The sequence below is a fragment of the Martes martes genome (genome assembly GCF_963455335.1).
Source record: "Martes martes genome assembly, chromosome: 17".
Classification (NCBI taxonomy): domain Eukaryota; kingdom Metazoa; phylum Chordata; class Mammalia; order Carnivora; family Mustelidae; genus Martes; species Martes martes.
Window position 1 is genome coordinate 11,205,123 of NC_137905.1, and position 17,076 is coordinate 11,222,198.

A 17,076-nucleotide genomic window follows, 5' to 3' on the forward strand; every position below is an offset into this window, starting at 1 on the left:
CTCTCTCCTACTTCTCTTGGTTTACTCCCTATTTCTTTGTATTCAATTTTATTTTTTATTCACCTTTCAGGTATATGTCTATTCATACTTGTTTTAATGTTTGTTTTATGGATCCTTACATAATGCACATTTAATTCATCTACTTTAGTTAGATTTTGTGTTATATTACTCAATATAAAATGGTAGAAGCTTACTATAGGATAATATCCTTATACCCCCCCACATTTCCCCTCAGTACACACCTGTTCCTTGTGTTATTGCTGTCATATATTTTAAATCTAGATGTCATAGATGTTATAATACAGCTAGACAGTAAATTTTAATTTTTTAGTTACAAAAAAGAATTTAAAGCCTGGATTTTCTATTTAATGACACAGTCATGATTTCCAGTGTTCTTCATTCCTTCCCAAAGATCTGAGTTTTCATCTGACATTATTTCTCTTTAGCCTATGGAATTTTTGTATTTCACACAACGCAGTTCTGCTGGTAATAAATTCAGCATTTGTTTAATCTGAAAAGGACTTTATTTTACTTTCATTTTTTAAACATCTATTTGTTTTGTATAGAATTCTAGGTTGACACTGCTTTCTCTTTCAACACATTACAGATATCATTCCATTGTCTTCTGACCTGTGCGTTTGCTGAGAAGTCAGCCTTCATTTGTATCTTTGTTCCCCTGCATGGAATGTATTCCACTATATCTATCCAACTGGCTGCTTTCAAAATATTTATCTTGATTATTGTTGTTGTTGTTTTGTTGTTTTGTTTTTTTTAGTAGTCTGAACAATAATCCAGGGTGTGCTTTTCTCTGTTTTCATTCTGCTTCAGATTCTCTGAGTGTCTGGAATCTGTACATTGATGTTGTATTATGTATCCACTATGGAATAACAAATTATCCTATAACTTAGTGACTTAAAACAACATTTATGATCTACAGTTTCTGTGTGTCAAGAATCTGGGCATATCTTAACAGGATACTCTGGCTCAGAGCCCCTCCCAGGCTATAACCAAAGTGTTGGCGACAACTGCCATCATCTCTGGGCTTGACAGGGGAAGGACCTGCTTCCAAGCTCGCTCCAGTGGTTGGTTGTTGGCAGTAGTCTGTTCCTTGCCAATGGATGGACTGAGGGCCTTGGCTCTTCACTATTGGTTGAAGGTCACCCTCCATTCCTTGCCACCTGGCCTCTCCCCAGGAGACAACACGGCAGATTGCTTTATCAAAACAAGAGTCAGGGAAAGAGTTGCAAGGAAATCAGAGGTCACAGTCTTTTGTAACCTAATCTCAGAAGTGATTCTCATCCGTTTTATCATATTTTATTTATTTGAAGCAAGTCACAAGGTCCAGGTGACACTCACAGGGAGGAAATCACACAGTGGTGTGAATGATAGGCCGTGTGGATCATGGAGGGCCATCTCAGAGAATTGCTACCACAGACGTTTATTAAACAAATTTGAGAAATTTCCAGCTACCGTTTCTGCACAGTTTTTGCCGTGTTTTATTTCTCATCCTTCAGGGACTCTGATTTCTTGCCTATTAAAGCACTGATATTTTCTCAAAATCCACAAAGGTTCTGTTAGTTTTTCTTCCAAACCTCCCCCCACCCTACCTGCCATGTTCTTCAGATTAAATGATTTCAATTAAGTTGTCTTCAGGTTCATTGAAGATTTCTTCTGCTAGATCTTATATTCAAGTCCATCCAGTGAAGTTTTCTCTTCAGATGTTTTGCTTTCCTATTCCAAAATGTATTTGCTTCTTGAATACAGTTCTCATTTATCTGCTTGATACGCCCTCTCTTCACTCGTTGTGGTTATTTTTACATTTAAGTCTTCAGGCATGTTTACAATAAGCCGCTTTAAAGGTTTTGCCTACTAATCAAACATCAGTGTTCCAGGGTCTATTTCTAATAACTACTATCATTTTTCTTGACTTCAGATCAAATTTACCCTTTTTTGGAATATGTAACAATTGTTATAATATTCTGAATATTATGGGTGATACACTATAGAGACTTTGGATTCTGTTACCATTTTCTAAAAACTCCCCGCACCCCTCCCCCCACAGGTAAAGCACAGTCTTATCACAATAAATTGTGGAGGTTTGGTTTTATACCATCTTAGGTGGGCCGGCATCAGTTGTGTTCTTAGTGTTCAGTCATACTGTTTTGTTACACAGTCTTTGCTGTGAAGACACGAACCTTCTGTCATTTCTCTGGAAAGCTAAGGGGTTTACAAGCCTGTCTCAATTAATGAGACTTAAACTCCAAATTCTGTCTCTCTTCTGGTAGTAGTCACGGAAATGTCTCTAAAGCTTGTTCAGTTTTCCAGCTGTAGCTGTCTGCGTGATTTCTAGAAACCTTCCCTGTGCATGTGCAAAGGAAATCATATGGAAATCACCATTGATTCCAGTCAGCATCAAGCTGCAGTAATACTGAGAATCAATGCAGTTCCCTTCCAATCCACAAGTACATTTCTGAGGATCAGGCAAAGAACCTCCCAAGTACGTTTGCATTTCACATGCACAGGGCAGCCAGGGATCTGAGTGGAGTTGGTAGAGTGAACTCCCCCCAGGTAGCTTTCTTCTTTCTGAGATTTCTATTCCCTTCTCAATATTTAGTCATTTTGGCAGCCCCAAACTCTGTCTTTGGATACCTCAAGCCAAAAAGATCTAGTATTCCCTTAGAGTCCTAACCACGTCATGGCATGTGGTCTGGTCAGCACCCTCATGGGAAAAGGCAGGTAAACATCAATCTCATCCACTTGGATTCTATTCTTTCTAGGGTCCAGCCCCCCCAACATTTGGTTATTCCCCACTTTCTTTAAGTAGGTGTTTTTATAAAAATCCTTTAAAAATTATCCTTAAAAAAAAATTAAAGAGCTACATGTTCAAATAACTGTGAGAAATTCTAAGTTTACCTGTTTAAAGGTTTTATAGGCAGATTACTGAAGAAATGTGCTTTTATAATTAATGCCTGTAAATATATTTTGAGAATAACAGAATTCTCAATTACACTTAATTTTAAAGAAAATGATAACTGACTTACAATGAAGAAAAAATATTAAAAAAAAATGTCTCCCTTTCATTCTATTACAAAAATAAAATGTAATGATGTATGGTCCATTACAAAAAATTCAAATAAAAAACTACTGGTCTTAACATTTAGGATTCAGATTAATTGTAACAGATTTCACCAAAATACACCTCTATCTAATTTCTTCACTGTGCTCATTTGTTCAGTATCTGCCTCACTACACTAAATAGTCTGAGCAAATCATTTTTAAAAATAAACTTTATTTTGCATAAGGAAATCATACGGAAATCACCATTCATTCCGGTCAGCATCACAGTTGCAGTAATACTGAGAATCAATGCAGTTCCCTTCTAATCCACAAGTACATTTCTGAGGATCAGGCAAAGAACCTCCCCAGTACGTTTGTGTTTCATTGGTTCTTCCAACCCACCAGCTCAGAGGGCTTCCATCTGAAAGACAAATGTGAGAAATGGGACATCTGCTCTATACCCCGCAGCCTTCCAGCCCAGGCCAAACCCTCCTCCCCAAATCATTCAAAAGAGCAAGAGGAGGCAAAGAAAGACTGATCTGATGCAGTGATATTCCAAACATGGCTATTGATGGCATTGCCTTAAGAAAGCTTTTAAAAGAGTGTTTTATTATTTAAGCTTAAATGGTCAATGTATTTTTCCTTAAGTAGGAAAGAAATCAGCAGTTCCTATGTAGTTCAGGCATGGTACTTAAAAATGTTTTGAGAGCAGTTCACATATGTAATTTCTTTAAAAATAATTTCTGAAACAAGGAGACCTCAAAATATAAATCACAGTAATTAACATATCAGGAACAAACTTGACTTGAGATCATGAAATGCCCATTAAAACATTATGGAAAGTTACAGAAAGTCAGTGATTGATCTCAATATATTTATTGGCTAAAAACATATTAGCTGTTTCTTAAACATTAGGCATGATATGGCGCTCCCTTATTATGATTTTTTGGAAGTATGTATTTTTTCCCTCCCATTTAAAGGCCTGGCTATTTATTTGGAGACTACAGAAATAACACTGAAAGATCTTTATGCCTGAAGCAAACACTATACTCAAAAACAAAATTTCCCTTAGCCAAATGCATTTCTTCCTATGATGAATGTTCAGCTTCCAGCTCCTTCTCAGAGTTACGACTAAACATGATGCCAAAGAACGAGAGCAAAGAACAGACAGAACATTCAGGTGAGGAATGCAGGCCATCTGTCTTCGGAAAAAACAATAGGTAGAGAGGAAAAATCATAGTCATTTGAGAATCAGAGCAATAGAAGAATGTGACATCAAATCAGTCAGCTCCTCAAAGGTGTTAGATCATTTTTCTGTTGACTTTCAAAACTTTTAAGTTATTGCCATGAGCCCTGCTGAAAATCTGGGACTTACCTGAGAATGCCAATGCTTATAACAACTTACTGTTAGATTGAACCTCTACTAATGCCAACAACCTTTCTCTCAGTGTTACTATACATACCAGCATATATCATGCCAAAAAACTCAAGTTAATTGAAAGTTTGGACAAAGACATTAAAATCAAGATTATTCATCTTTTTTTTAATTGCAGGATTAAGTCATCAACAGAAGGTGAAACCATCTTGAAACATTTAATATAAATTTTTCAATATACTGCTTAAAACATTACGTTTGTAGATTAAAAAGAAAATAAAGTATTCTTAAATATTGAACAATACTGTCGCTCTAAATTTCCAATCTTCCCTATAAAACAGAAACCACTGAATGTTTTAAAGGTACCAAGTACATTTGGTTCCCTTTAAGACTTTTTGAAGCATCCTAAACAATTTAAATAAGTATAAGAAAGAATGAAGAAAATCATGAGAAATTTTTAAGTTAAAAATTAAAAGTATAAGGGACACCTGGGTGGCTCAGTCAGTTAAGCCACTGCCTTCAGTTCAGGTCATGATCCCAGGGTCCTGGGATAGAGACTCAACAGGGCTTCCTGCTCAGTGGGGAGCCTGCTTCTCCCTCTCCCTCGGCCTGCTGCCACCCCTGCTTATGGACGCATACTCCTCTCTCAAATAAATAAATAAAATCTTTGAAAAAATTAAAATTACAAACAATCGGTGATCATGGTCAGACATTCCACTTCCTGAGTTAAAATCCCAAAGGACTTGAGTATCCACATTGGCCATCTTTTCAATGTGCTGAGTCACAGCTCCACAGGCTGCTAAACATTTATTTACATACACACCCCACCTTATTCATTCACAATAATGGCACCACTATTACTTAAAACTTCAGTATCTTCAAGATCTGAAACTGTAAATTTAACTTGTCTGACACTTCCTTCCTATTCTTCATTGTGAACTCAAATTCCAAACTGTTCTCTCTTTTCCAACTCAGGATCATTCTACATGAATTCTAGGGTGAGGGACTTGAACAAAATCTGTGTATTTAACAATTACCATCATCCCTTGTTCAATGGCCTTTTCTAGAAGTTATTTTCTTTACTAGTGGCTCTCAAGCCTGGCTGAAACATGTGGGAGTCTTAGTAAAAGATACATGGGCACCAGTGGCCATGAAGGTAGGCGTTCCTTCACGCTCTATATTGTCCTCTTTGTGTGGGCTTGCTCACTAACCCTGCGGGGATTTTGTTTTCTGGTTCTTCCAGAGTTTGGTTCATTTGTGACTTTGATGTTTGTCTTCCCTTTGGTCTTTCTTTTCTACTTAAGCAATTCCGTTCATCTTTTGCATCCCATTCATTTATCCTTCTATGATTAAGATTCTCATTCTCTTAGAATACACTTACATATTTGTTTATCTTTATTTTAGATTCCAAGATCAATGTTTAGCAACAATGAACAACTGAACCATCCGTTGCATACGGAAACTGCTATGTTAACTATAACCATGATGCCCCAGAGAGCCAGGAAGAGAAACGCTCACTTCAGGCAATTTGTATGTGTCATGTCGTGCCACCCAATCACTGCCACACCCCATGACTGGCCCTGTGCCATAGAAGAGCAAGCAAAGGCTGATAAAGACTAATCTCTCCAAACTCTCTACTTAATCAATGAGAGCCCTGGAATTTGAACTTACAGCTCTTCCTGCTTTAAATCCTATGCTCTTCTCACTACAACTCTCAGATGGTCATTCACAAATGGGATTGAGGTTTCAGGGGGATAAGATTTGAGGGAAGACCGGCAAGATGGGAAGGGTTGGTGGGGGTGAAAGTCCAAATAAGAACCTTCTGAAATAGAAGGAGGAGGAGGAAAACCAGGAGGAGGAGGTGTGAAGGCAGGCAAAACGGAGAGAATAATCTGGTTGTACTCTGTGGGTGGAGAGTAAGTAGAAGAGGTGCTTAACTAGAAACAACAGATTGAAATGTCGTCCCAAGAGTTCAAAATCTTTTTTGCTTGACCCACACGACATATGATAGTCACATAAGAAATGTATGTCTTTTAAAATTCTTGTCATGCTATGGATCTCTCTTAAGATTACAAATAGGGGTAAACATTCACTAAGTGGCTTTATTGTGCTGATGTCTTAGAACTTTCTCTAATTTCTAAAGAAAAATATACCTCGATATTGCTGCTAGAAAACAGTGTGTCGGGGAGTGGCATGAAATTGGCATAACCAGGGTGTGGGTCCAGAATATGCACTTGTGATATCCAGAGAGTAGAGTCTGTTTTAAGGACAGACAGTGAAGAGGAAGGCACCAGGCTTCCTAAGTAGAAAAGTGTGTCATGATGAAGCAGTATTTCTTAGAGGTTAATTCCCATCATAAAGACGAATATTTTGGAGTGCATGCTGGATGGTGAGAAGGTATGGAGAGATGCCCACGGGAGACCAGCTGGAAAGCTCCTGCAGTCATTCAAGAGCATCAGAAAAGCCCACACTAAGGCAGAACCGGGAGACCAAGATATTGTCACATGATGAGATGTTCTAAAGCGGAAACAAGACCAAAAACAGAATTTAGGTGCTACTAAAAGCAGAATAAAAGAAAGAGTTAAAAAGAGGTTTTCAAATTCCTACTTAAATTGCTGAATAAACTGTTTCCAGCAGCCTATTCTAATTTACAGTTTTACCCAGAGGATAACTGCCAACAATCCCTGAAAAAGAGTCCCACAGAATAGTCACTTTCAGAAAAGTAAGTCATATTTTCATTAGTTCTTTTGCATGACAGAACAAACCATATATGTCACTTGCCCTTTATAAGGGACGAACACTGAGCATCCATCCAGGATCCGAATGAAGCCCTTTTCGTTCATTCATTCATGCGAACGAAGCATTATGTGATGAAGGCCACGAAGAGACTCCGAAGGCAATCAAGACCTTGAACAAAGCTCAGCGTAAATTGACCTTGTTCTTTTCTTCAGGCCAAAGCATTGCTGTGGCTTCCAGACTGTGACATGTTTGCTAAGCGTATAGGGGGCAGACACTCTCAGTGGCCAAATGCCACCGCCTTGGCATCATTAAAATCCACAGGAGCTGTTGAAGTCAAGTTCATGGTGCAATGCGCGCGGCAGGACAGATGCCTCAGTTTCCTTACCTTGTTTATTGACAAGTCGTGACTTCTTGCAGTAGTAGGTAAGCTCCTGTTCACAGTGCTCCGCAAGGTTAATTGTGGCCTGGAGCTGCTCCATGCTGGCCACGTACTCGAAAAACCCAGCGTATGGGTTCTCTGGGTTAGTGTTTCTGACTCTTGTTAAGTCAGAGCCATTGTGCTGTATGACGGTCCATGCAGTTTCTTGTATGCAGAAATGGGGAAGAAAGAGAGGAGACCATCACTACTCTGCAAAAGTTAAAATAAATAAAGAAAATCAAAATCACCTTTTATCTGAGTCAAATTTTTCTAGTCATCAAACCTCTCTTAGAGGTAGAATCAACACAAATGGATTCTTAAAATTTTTAAATTATCTGAAGTGATTCTTTTCCCTGAAGTTTATACAACTGCCATGCATTTGCAATGATTTTATTTTACTCTTTGTTGCTAATTTAACCAGAAAATGTTTATGGTGAAAAATACTAAGGAAACGAATTATTAAAATTTGTGAGACATTTCATTTCACTGAATCTAATATTCTACTTTTTAAAGATATGTTTTTGTTTTATTTTATTTTAGAAAAAAAATAGTTGCCTATCATATTTCTAAGGCATTGTTGATTACTGACACACCCCAAATTCAGGGATGTTACAATTTAAAAAAAAAGTGTATCTTTGAATTTCTAAAATATTTTAAACTACATAATGTAAGCAATGACTTTTCTGCTCTTAAAAATCATTCCTATTACCAGCAAAAGGAAAGTCATTTTTTATGGCCTATATATATATCTCTCTCTTCAGACAACATTTAATTATGAGTGCACATCAATTTCTTTTTAAATTGAATTTTAAATATTCATTTTGGTCTTGTGTGATGTGCACCATGATGCAGGGCCATAGGAAGTTACCCCTTGGGCTGAACCTATCTGACGCAGCAGCAGCAACTCAACTAACTCACAAAATAAAGTACCTCTGAGTACTTACTAGCATAATAGCCATTGACACCTGAACATCAAACATCATAATGATTACTAAAATTATTAAATGAAATAAAAATCCTACAGTGTTTGTAGCAGAAGATAGGCATATTGTATCTAGCCTTCAACTTCTCTAGGAATTGACTTCACATTATATTTATTGTGATAGATGCAGGCACATGAACAGATTAATCAAAAGGCCTCTGATTTAATAGGTAAGAAACAGACTGGAAGTTGTCAAAACCCTGCTATATATAAGCTGTTAAGTCACATAACTCTTCTGCATTGCAGAGGACTATTCCAAATTGGAGGAAAACAGTAGGGAGAATTTCCTCCCCTCTCTTTAGCGAACACATTCACATGGATCGGCAATCAGAACAAGGTAAGAAATACCACTCCCAGCCCTCTCCAGGTCACCAGAATTCTGAATAGAGAGGTCCGCTAAATAAGACAGGAGACAACTTTGACAGCCTTATTGCCTTCCCTGTGCACATCATTATTTTTCTTGGAAATAATAGCTGTTACTTCTATTGCTGTCTTGCATTTCGGCTCACCCTAGAGCTTTATCAGCAAATTAATTTCCTTCAAGAGGACATGATACATAAGCTAATGGCATTAACTATGGATGGCCAGACAGTGAGTGATATGGCATAGAGACCATCAGGATATTTGAGTTGCAGGGTGGAATGTGAGCTTATGAAAAGTCAGTTAAAATCTGAGACGCCGTCTCCAAATTTTAGAAAATAAAGTGGCAGAACACAGGAGACAAAGGGTAGGTTTGAAATTCTCCGATTTTAGCCAACTCAACCCTGGCTATTAGAAGTTTAGGATTATTAACCAGACAAATCTGTTAGCCTAACCTCCACTGGACTCTGTTTTTTTTTTTTTTTTTTTTTGCTGTTGTTCAATGAACATTCTTCTTTCCTGGTGGTAAATCAAGGGCCTGCATGAGGAAGTTCGACTCTGAGCAGCCACCAAAGGAGCAGGACAACACACCTGCCCGAGGCCTTTGTCTCTGCCTTTTGCGTTACAGCGAGCGGGCCTTCCCTGGCATTCAGCGTCCACTGGGTCACAATTAACACTCGGTTCCAAAGGTCTTTTAAGGTGCTGTAAATTTAAATCAAGGCCGAGGCACCGGACAACCCTTAAAGGACAGCACATGGAAATATCTCTCTTTTGGACATCCTAAAATTTCAGTATTATGGTAGTTTCTGTAAGTGTTTTCGTTTTCTAATAAAAAGTGCTACAAAACAGAAGGTTAAACAGATGCTGCACTTATGAGATCTCGAGATTTCCAGGGCAAAGCAGAGACAAGAGAATCATCACCATAGGTTAGGAACACTGGAAATGAGCACCCAGCAGCCATGCTCCAAATCTCATTTGTGCTTTGCTAACAGGGGAATCTCTCACAATTATTACCCCGGGGCCTCTTTACTGCGTTTTCAGACATGACTGCATTACCTGATATTCAGAAATTATAACTGTAAAAGACACAGACTTCCTCACAATTTGTAATTCAGCATTTTGTGATTTATTCTTTGGGTCTTCTCCCCTTGTCTGTAGGCTCTAGGAGAAGAGTGATAGTTCCTGATTTGCTATCATAGTCTATCTGTAGCACACAGCACAGGGGCTCAGCACAACATGCAGAAGACATTAAAGAAATGTGGGAATAAAGGAGTAAACGCACTGTGTCGTCCAGACTAGAGTACTGGCTCTATGGTGCCGTGAGACTTTCAGTGCCTTTTAGCTGCTTTAGAACTTCGTAAATTGTAAATTTAGTTCCGCATATTAATAAGTCTGAAACTATGAAGGGTATGAGATGTTATCCTACTTGCAAGTTAACCAGTTATCTTGCCTCCTATATGAATTATATCCATGTATGTATATCTATCCAGACAGATCTAGCTGTCGACGGGCGCTGGAGAGCTACGTTAACAGACACAGAGTCCCTGGATCAGGGACCACCTGCTCATAGAAAATGCTAGCAGCATCTGTTTTCCATGGCCCAGTTTCCCAGGGGCTGAGAGAGGAGTGCCAGATGCCCCTGGGCATGCTGGAGTCCCACCATGAAAGGAAACCCCCGGGGCGCCTGGGTGGCTCAGTCTGTTGGGTGTCTGACTTTAGCTCAGGTCATGATCTCATCGGGGGTCCTGGGATCAAGCCCCCCATGTTTGGGGGTCCCTGCTCAGCAGGAAGTCTGCTTCTCCCTCTCTTTCTGCCCCCTCCCCTGCTTATGTGTGTACGCGCTCTCTCTCTCTCAAATAAATAAAATCTTTAAAGAGAGAGAGAGAGAAGAAACCCTCAAATTATGAGACTTGGAGGTTAGAGGGGATGGCTGGCACATCTTCACCTCCCCTTCACAGAGGGAGAGAGGAATTCTGGCTCTGGAATGCAACAGATCTCTGAGGAGAGGCACCGGTCCATAGGTTTTTTGTTTTATTTTTGTTTTTTTGGGTCACTTTTAGCATGTAGACAAATACATCTGGGGGAGATAAACCTTCTAATCTCTGCAGAGAAAGTCACTATCTCTAACTTCCAAGACATATTTATATGAAATGATCCTTTAACACAGGCTTCCAGATTTACTTAATTTTTTTATTAATTTATTTGCCTCATTTACTTATTTGCTTAGCAAGCAAGGCATTGTCTCCTCACAACAACAAACTATTGTCCACACACCAGCAAATTCCGCCTGGCAGAGGTTCAATGGACTCCCCTCCTCCATACCCACTGCGGAAGAAGCCAGTACCGCCTCTATTTGCACATTAATTTCAGTATCACTGACGTACACATATGTCTGGTTCTTCGATTCTCCTTTGAACTGATTGTGACATCTTACCAGTTTCCTCATTAATAAAGTATTAGACGAAATCTTTAAAATGTGGGTTTTAGTTTTTATTTTTATATCTGTGTGAGATTTTATTCATTTATTTATTTTTTTGAAAACTGTCCTTTACCCAAATGCTGAGAGAGGAGACACGGAGACACGAGTCAGGAAAGACAGCTGCGACGGGCAGGAAAATCTATGAAATTTAATAAATACACTCAAAAATTGAAAGGCAGTTTGGGTCTACCAGTGTGTCTCCCTGAAGAGATTTCTAGTATATAGATTGTATGTAAAGCACCTGAGTAATTAAGAACTTGATTTATCTTCTGCCGGCTGCTGTTTTCTGGCATGATAACAGTGTAAAGAAAAAAACGTGCTGTTTAAGCAACACAGTTGCAGACCTTGTGTTCCTTCAGGATTAAGGGGCGAGGGGGTGGTGATAGATGTGATTAAAAGCTGGGAGGTCAGGGAGGAAGTGCTGTGTTCAGGAAAGCCTGGGTGATGAAAGGGAAAAACAGCCAGCATTGGGGAGCAAAGCTTGGTATAAACAAGGCTGCATCTGAATAACGATCGTTAGTTATTAACTCTCAGAGCTAACAAGCAGGCCTTATTGTTGGAATCCCTAAAGTAAAAAGAATTCTGTTGTTATAAATCTCAGACTCTCCAGCCTTCCCAGGGAATGGTCTCAGGAGCTCCTGTCTCAGAAGCGCACGGAGAGCTTGTTCGGAGGGCAGGAACCCGGCCTTGGTCCTCCAATTTACCGAGTCAGCAAAACTCAATCCAGGCATCTTGGTGGCACCTTGACATCTTGGCCAGAGGGAGTTTAAACCAGGGAACTGGCATCGTCACCAAAGTCTGAGAGCTTTAGCACTCATCATTCTCTCCCCCCCTGAAACAACTGTCCTGACAAGGCGATGTGTGAAATGAGAAATATCTTGAACATAAAACCATTACATTATAGAAAAAGCAGTGGATTTCATGTAGAAGAAAAAAGCCTAGTACATTTCTGCAGGGAGAGCCACTGGGATTCATGTTATCCTGCCTACTTATTTTTTAAATTATATTTACAATACTGTATTTAGAAAGAATTTTCTGTCTTTAACAGAGTTTGGGAAATTATCCATTCAAAAGAAGTTTCCTTTGTAGTTTTTAGCTGGTAACGCTTCAAGGTATTTAAATCCACTTGGAATCATTTGCTTGACACTAATTCTAGACTCATAACGGGATTTTTTTGAAGTTACACAGCTGCAAGTAACTGATTCAGCATTTTGTCTTCTTTTTGTAATTATTACACTTGATTTATATAACTAGAAAATATGTTATTGGCTACAAGCAATGAGACACTGATAGAACATAGCCTTTTCTAGTGGAAAAATGTTCAGGCTGGGAGAAAAGGGGTTTTAGTCCCTCATCGCTCCCTAATGATTCTTTAGCCTGCTTTACCCAACCTCCCTGCTTTCCTCATTTGCAAAACCAGATCAATAGGAAACGTTTCAAGCTGTGACATTATTTTTCACTGGATTGTTACATTCTGGGATTGTCACTTTAGTGTAAATGTATTTCAGTATTCCGGGGTCTCTGAAGATACTTAGCTGTCTCCTAACTGGATTATCTGTGTCTCTGCCTTCAATGGCTTGCTTTTCAAATGGCTTTAAATGTTGTGAATGTCCTCTTTTGCATCAATGCTTTCTGAAAATTTTGCTGAAACACCTGTCACCTCTCTCTGTATGGATATACATATTTCCTCCGTGTCTCTCAGAATTGTTACAGAGTCAGCATGAGACTTCACTGACTGAAATAAGGCACATAACTGATAAAGTAATATGACGAGGTAAATGTTGATTTAATAAAAATGGAATAATTCATTCAATAAAATGAAAATGATAACTGCCTTATCATGTAGATAACGTAAGTTCACATGGCCTATAAATTCTGGAATTATTCCATAGAAAGATATCATACATGTGTGAGTGTGTGTGTATATATATACACCCAATACTCATTATTTACAGGTCCTCATTATTTGAGAGTCGCCTACTCAGGACAGTTTATTTGCACCCCCTAAATCAAGGTGCTCGTGGACATCTATAGACATTTACAAAACACTTAGTGTAAATGTATTTCAATATTCCAGGGTGGCGGAAGACACTTAGCTGTCCCTAACTGGATTATCTGCGTACAATGTCTTCAACAATGGTGAAAGCAAATGGAAGCCACCTGGTTGTGTGATATGAAAAAATCCCTGAAGATACATTCTAATCTTCTAATTTCCCTAAATATCCGTTGCCATGGTTTTACCACCATCCTCCAGTTTTTAGAATTACACATTAATACAAAGGAACTCTTGCTCCCGTGTTCAACTGCCTTCTCAGTATCTCCTTTGAATGTATCACAGACATGTCAAACTCAAACTGTATAAAATGGAGCTGCTGGTCTTTCCCCTCAAACTTTTTCTTTTCCTTACCTTTCTTTTCTTTCTTTTGTAGGGAGGGGTAGAGGGAGAGAGAGCATCTTAAGTAGGCTTCAAACCCAGTGCTGAGCCAGCGCAGAACCCAATGCAGAGCTCATTCTCACAACGCTGAGATCATGACCCGAACCCTGAGCTGAAACCAAGAGTTGGACGCCTAACCAACTGAGCCACCCAGGTGCTCCCTGTTCAAACCTTTTATGACCACATCTTAAATAATGGCGACCCAATTACTCTAGTGGCCCAAGTCAAAATGTGGTGTTATTTTTGTTTTCTTTTGTTTTCTCACACCTGACATGTATTGAATGAGAAGGTCGAACCCCTCTCCCCCATCCATACTGCTATAATCCAGTGCAAGCTGCTACCATCATCTTGCATGGACTCTTGCACTACTTGAACTGGTCTCCAAGCAGATCTCTACTCCTGTTACAGACATACAGATGGACATACATTATATACGCATACATATAGATCTATACCTTATAAATATATCCATGCATATGGGGGGTGCATATGAGTGTGTGTATGAGTGTTCCTAGATGGGCACTTCCTGACATAGGCGCTATCATGATCCCATCAAATGCAGTCAGATGGCATCTATCATTGCTTAAAACTCCCTGGTGTCTTCTCGTCTCATTCAGAGTAATGAGACTTCCCCTCCTGGCCCTGCCTTGACTCTTGTTCTCCCACTACTTGTCGATTACTTGCCATACTCCAACCACACTAGATTAGTTGCTGTTTTCTCAATGCACCTGGCAAGAGCACTGCTCTCAGGACTTAGTACTTGCTATTTCCTTTGCTTGGAACATTCTCTCCCCAGATATTCACTGCCTGATCTTAAGCAGTGAATCCTCCTCTGAAACACCTCCTACTTCAATTTAGTGTTTCCTTTTTCTGTGTGTTTTGCTCCAGAAAACTGTGACTTCCTGACGCAGTGCTATTCAGTGTAAACTTTCTGCAGTGATATAATAGGTGGCTGCTGAGCAATGAAAGTGTGACCAGTGAGACTGAAAAAAAAAAAGGGCATTTAATTTAATCTTATTTTTATTAATTTAAGTTTTAATTTTTAAAATGTGTTTCTATTTATTTAGTTTTATTAATTAGTTTTAATTAAATTTGAATTGAAATGGGCATTTGTTGCTAGGTCTACTATAATAGAGAGCACAGTTTATCTAGAATCCATTGTTTTGGGTTTGGTGACAAAGGGATCAAGATTCCTTTTTAGGACATTAATATACAACCAACCCCTCCTGTGCCTCCACCAGCACCACTGGTTGAAAGACCACCTTCTCTTCACTATAAATCAATGCAAACTTTGCAGTAAGTCAACTATCCATACATGAGGAAATCTGTTTATAGACTCTCTATTGTGTTCCATAGATGTACTTATTTCTCCTAACGCCAATCACACACAGTTTCACTTAGCCTGTCAGTATAATGTCTTTATATCTATTAGAGTTGAGTCCTTCCACTTTATTCTCCAAGACTGATTTGGTTCTTCCTGTCCCTTCAAATTTGCTGATAAATTTTAGAACCTCCCTGCCAGTTTTCACCAAAACAGTTATATCAACCAACAAATAAGCCCCTCACTGGAATTTTAATTAAGACTTGTACTAAATCAATACCCACATGGGAAGAATTAATATTTACACCATACTGAGTGTTCTAACCAATAGGATTTTTATATTTCCTCATTTATTTAGAATTTTAATTTATCTCGAGCATTTTATGCTTTTCTATGTAGAAGTCATGCATATCTTTCATTAGATTTATTACCATGTATTTGAGATTTTATTATGTGATTGAAAATAAAATCTTCTAAAACTTCATTTTGTTTACTGCTGGTATGCAGAAATGAAATGAAGGTAATTTTTATATGAATTTGATATCCAGTAATCATCCTAAATTTTAATAGTTTATCTACAGATATATGTATATGGAGATACACACACACACACACACACACACACACACAAATATATAACCTAGTCATAGACTAAGAATGAGAATCAATAGATAACTTGGTCATACACAAGTAATGATAATCTTAGTTCTACCCTTCCAGTACTTACATCTTCCCTTTCTTTCTCTTGTTTTATTGCACTGGCAAGGACCTCCAATATAATGGTGAACAGAGTGATAACAGCAGACATCCTTGTGTTAATGCTCATAACAAGGTTAGTAAAGCTTTCACTATTTCACCATAAAGTGTGATAGGTGCTGTAAGCTTTTTGTTAGTACTTTTTAACAAAGTAAGGCAATTTCCTTCTATTGGTAATTTATTGAGTTTTCACCTTCTCTTTTATCATGAATGGATGTTGAGTTTAATCAAACACATTTTCCACGACTATTAACTTCTATTTAAATTTATATAAGTAAAGAATTCAAGAACACAAGTCATGTGTACCTACATTTAAAAGGTAAATATTTTTCAAAGCCGTCATATGTATCAGTCTTCTAAAAGAAATAAGGTCTGTCCTTTTTGTTTGGGGACTTAATAAGATACATACATTATGAGATGTTCCACACAGATACCAGATTCATTGAAAATAATGAAACATTTCTAAATCATCACCATTAAACTATTTTTTAAAAGTTTAAACTATTTTTAAAAAGTTTTTGTTAAGTTCTTCCACTGAACAATATATATTTTAATCAAGTTGAAAAGTAGGTCAACTTTCTACTGGTTTCATTTTAAATTTGTGTGTTTAAAGCATTCATGCAAATTTAACTATTAAATGAAAGTTGATTAACTCACCAGTCATATTGCAATATAGAAGAAAGGGCTCCAGGGGACCACTTCCATCTGAATCTATATAGTAAAACCCTGAAGTATTTCCTCTGTGCTTATAGGCTTCACATGACTGCTCATAGATAGCTGTAAGAAAAAAAAATGGATCTTCATAAATGGAATAGCATAAAATGAGTCTCTTAAATTTTAATTTGGACACAAAATACAGTAAGTTTTGAAATTTAGTATGTATATTACTGACCAGGAAAAAAGTTAAAACATGTTTTAAAACAAAACTCATTCTTTTTTTTTTTTAATTAATATGGATGAAAGGTTACACAGAAAAAGGCAGAATGAGGTTGAATTCTGTGGCATTTCTTTTTCTAACAGAACATGAGATTAATTAGTCAAATAGAAATTGATTTTTACATTAGGGAAAACAACAAAAGAGAAGGTATGTGTCTTAAATGTCAAAATGGTTCTAAGTATAATGTAACATCCATTTTGGACATCCATCCTAATGGG

At 38.0% G+C, this 17,076-nt stretch overlaps 1 protein-coding gene across 6 annotated transcripts in view; it reads right to left on the reverse strand.

Annotated features, from left to right (window-relative positions):
* CNTNAP4 (contactin associated protein family member 4) overlaps positions 1–17,076 on the reverse strand; it is a gene marked incomplete at both ends in the record, with an annotated part of 234,878 nt that overhangs the window by 48,801 nt on the left and 169,001 nt on the right. For all 6 annotated transcript variants that reach the window (XM_080828714.1, XM_080828715.1, XM_080828716.1 and 3 more), the window contains 3 exons: positions 3,322–3,478; positions 7,557–7,754; positions 16,579–16,698. In XM_080828714.1, the coding sequence (XP_080684840.1) occupies positions 3,322–3,478; positions 7,557–7,754; positions 16,579–16,698 (475 nt within the window). The remainder of the gene's footprint in view (positions 1–3,321; positions 3,479–7,556; positions 7,755–16,578; positions 16,699–17,076) is intronic.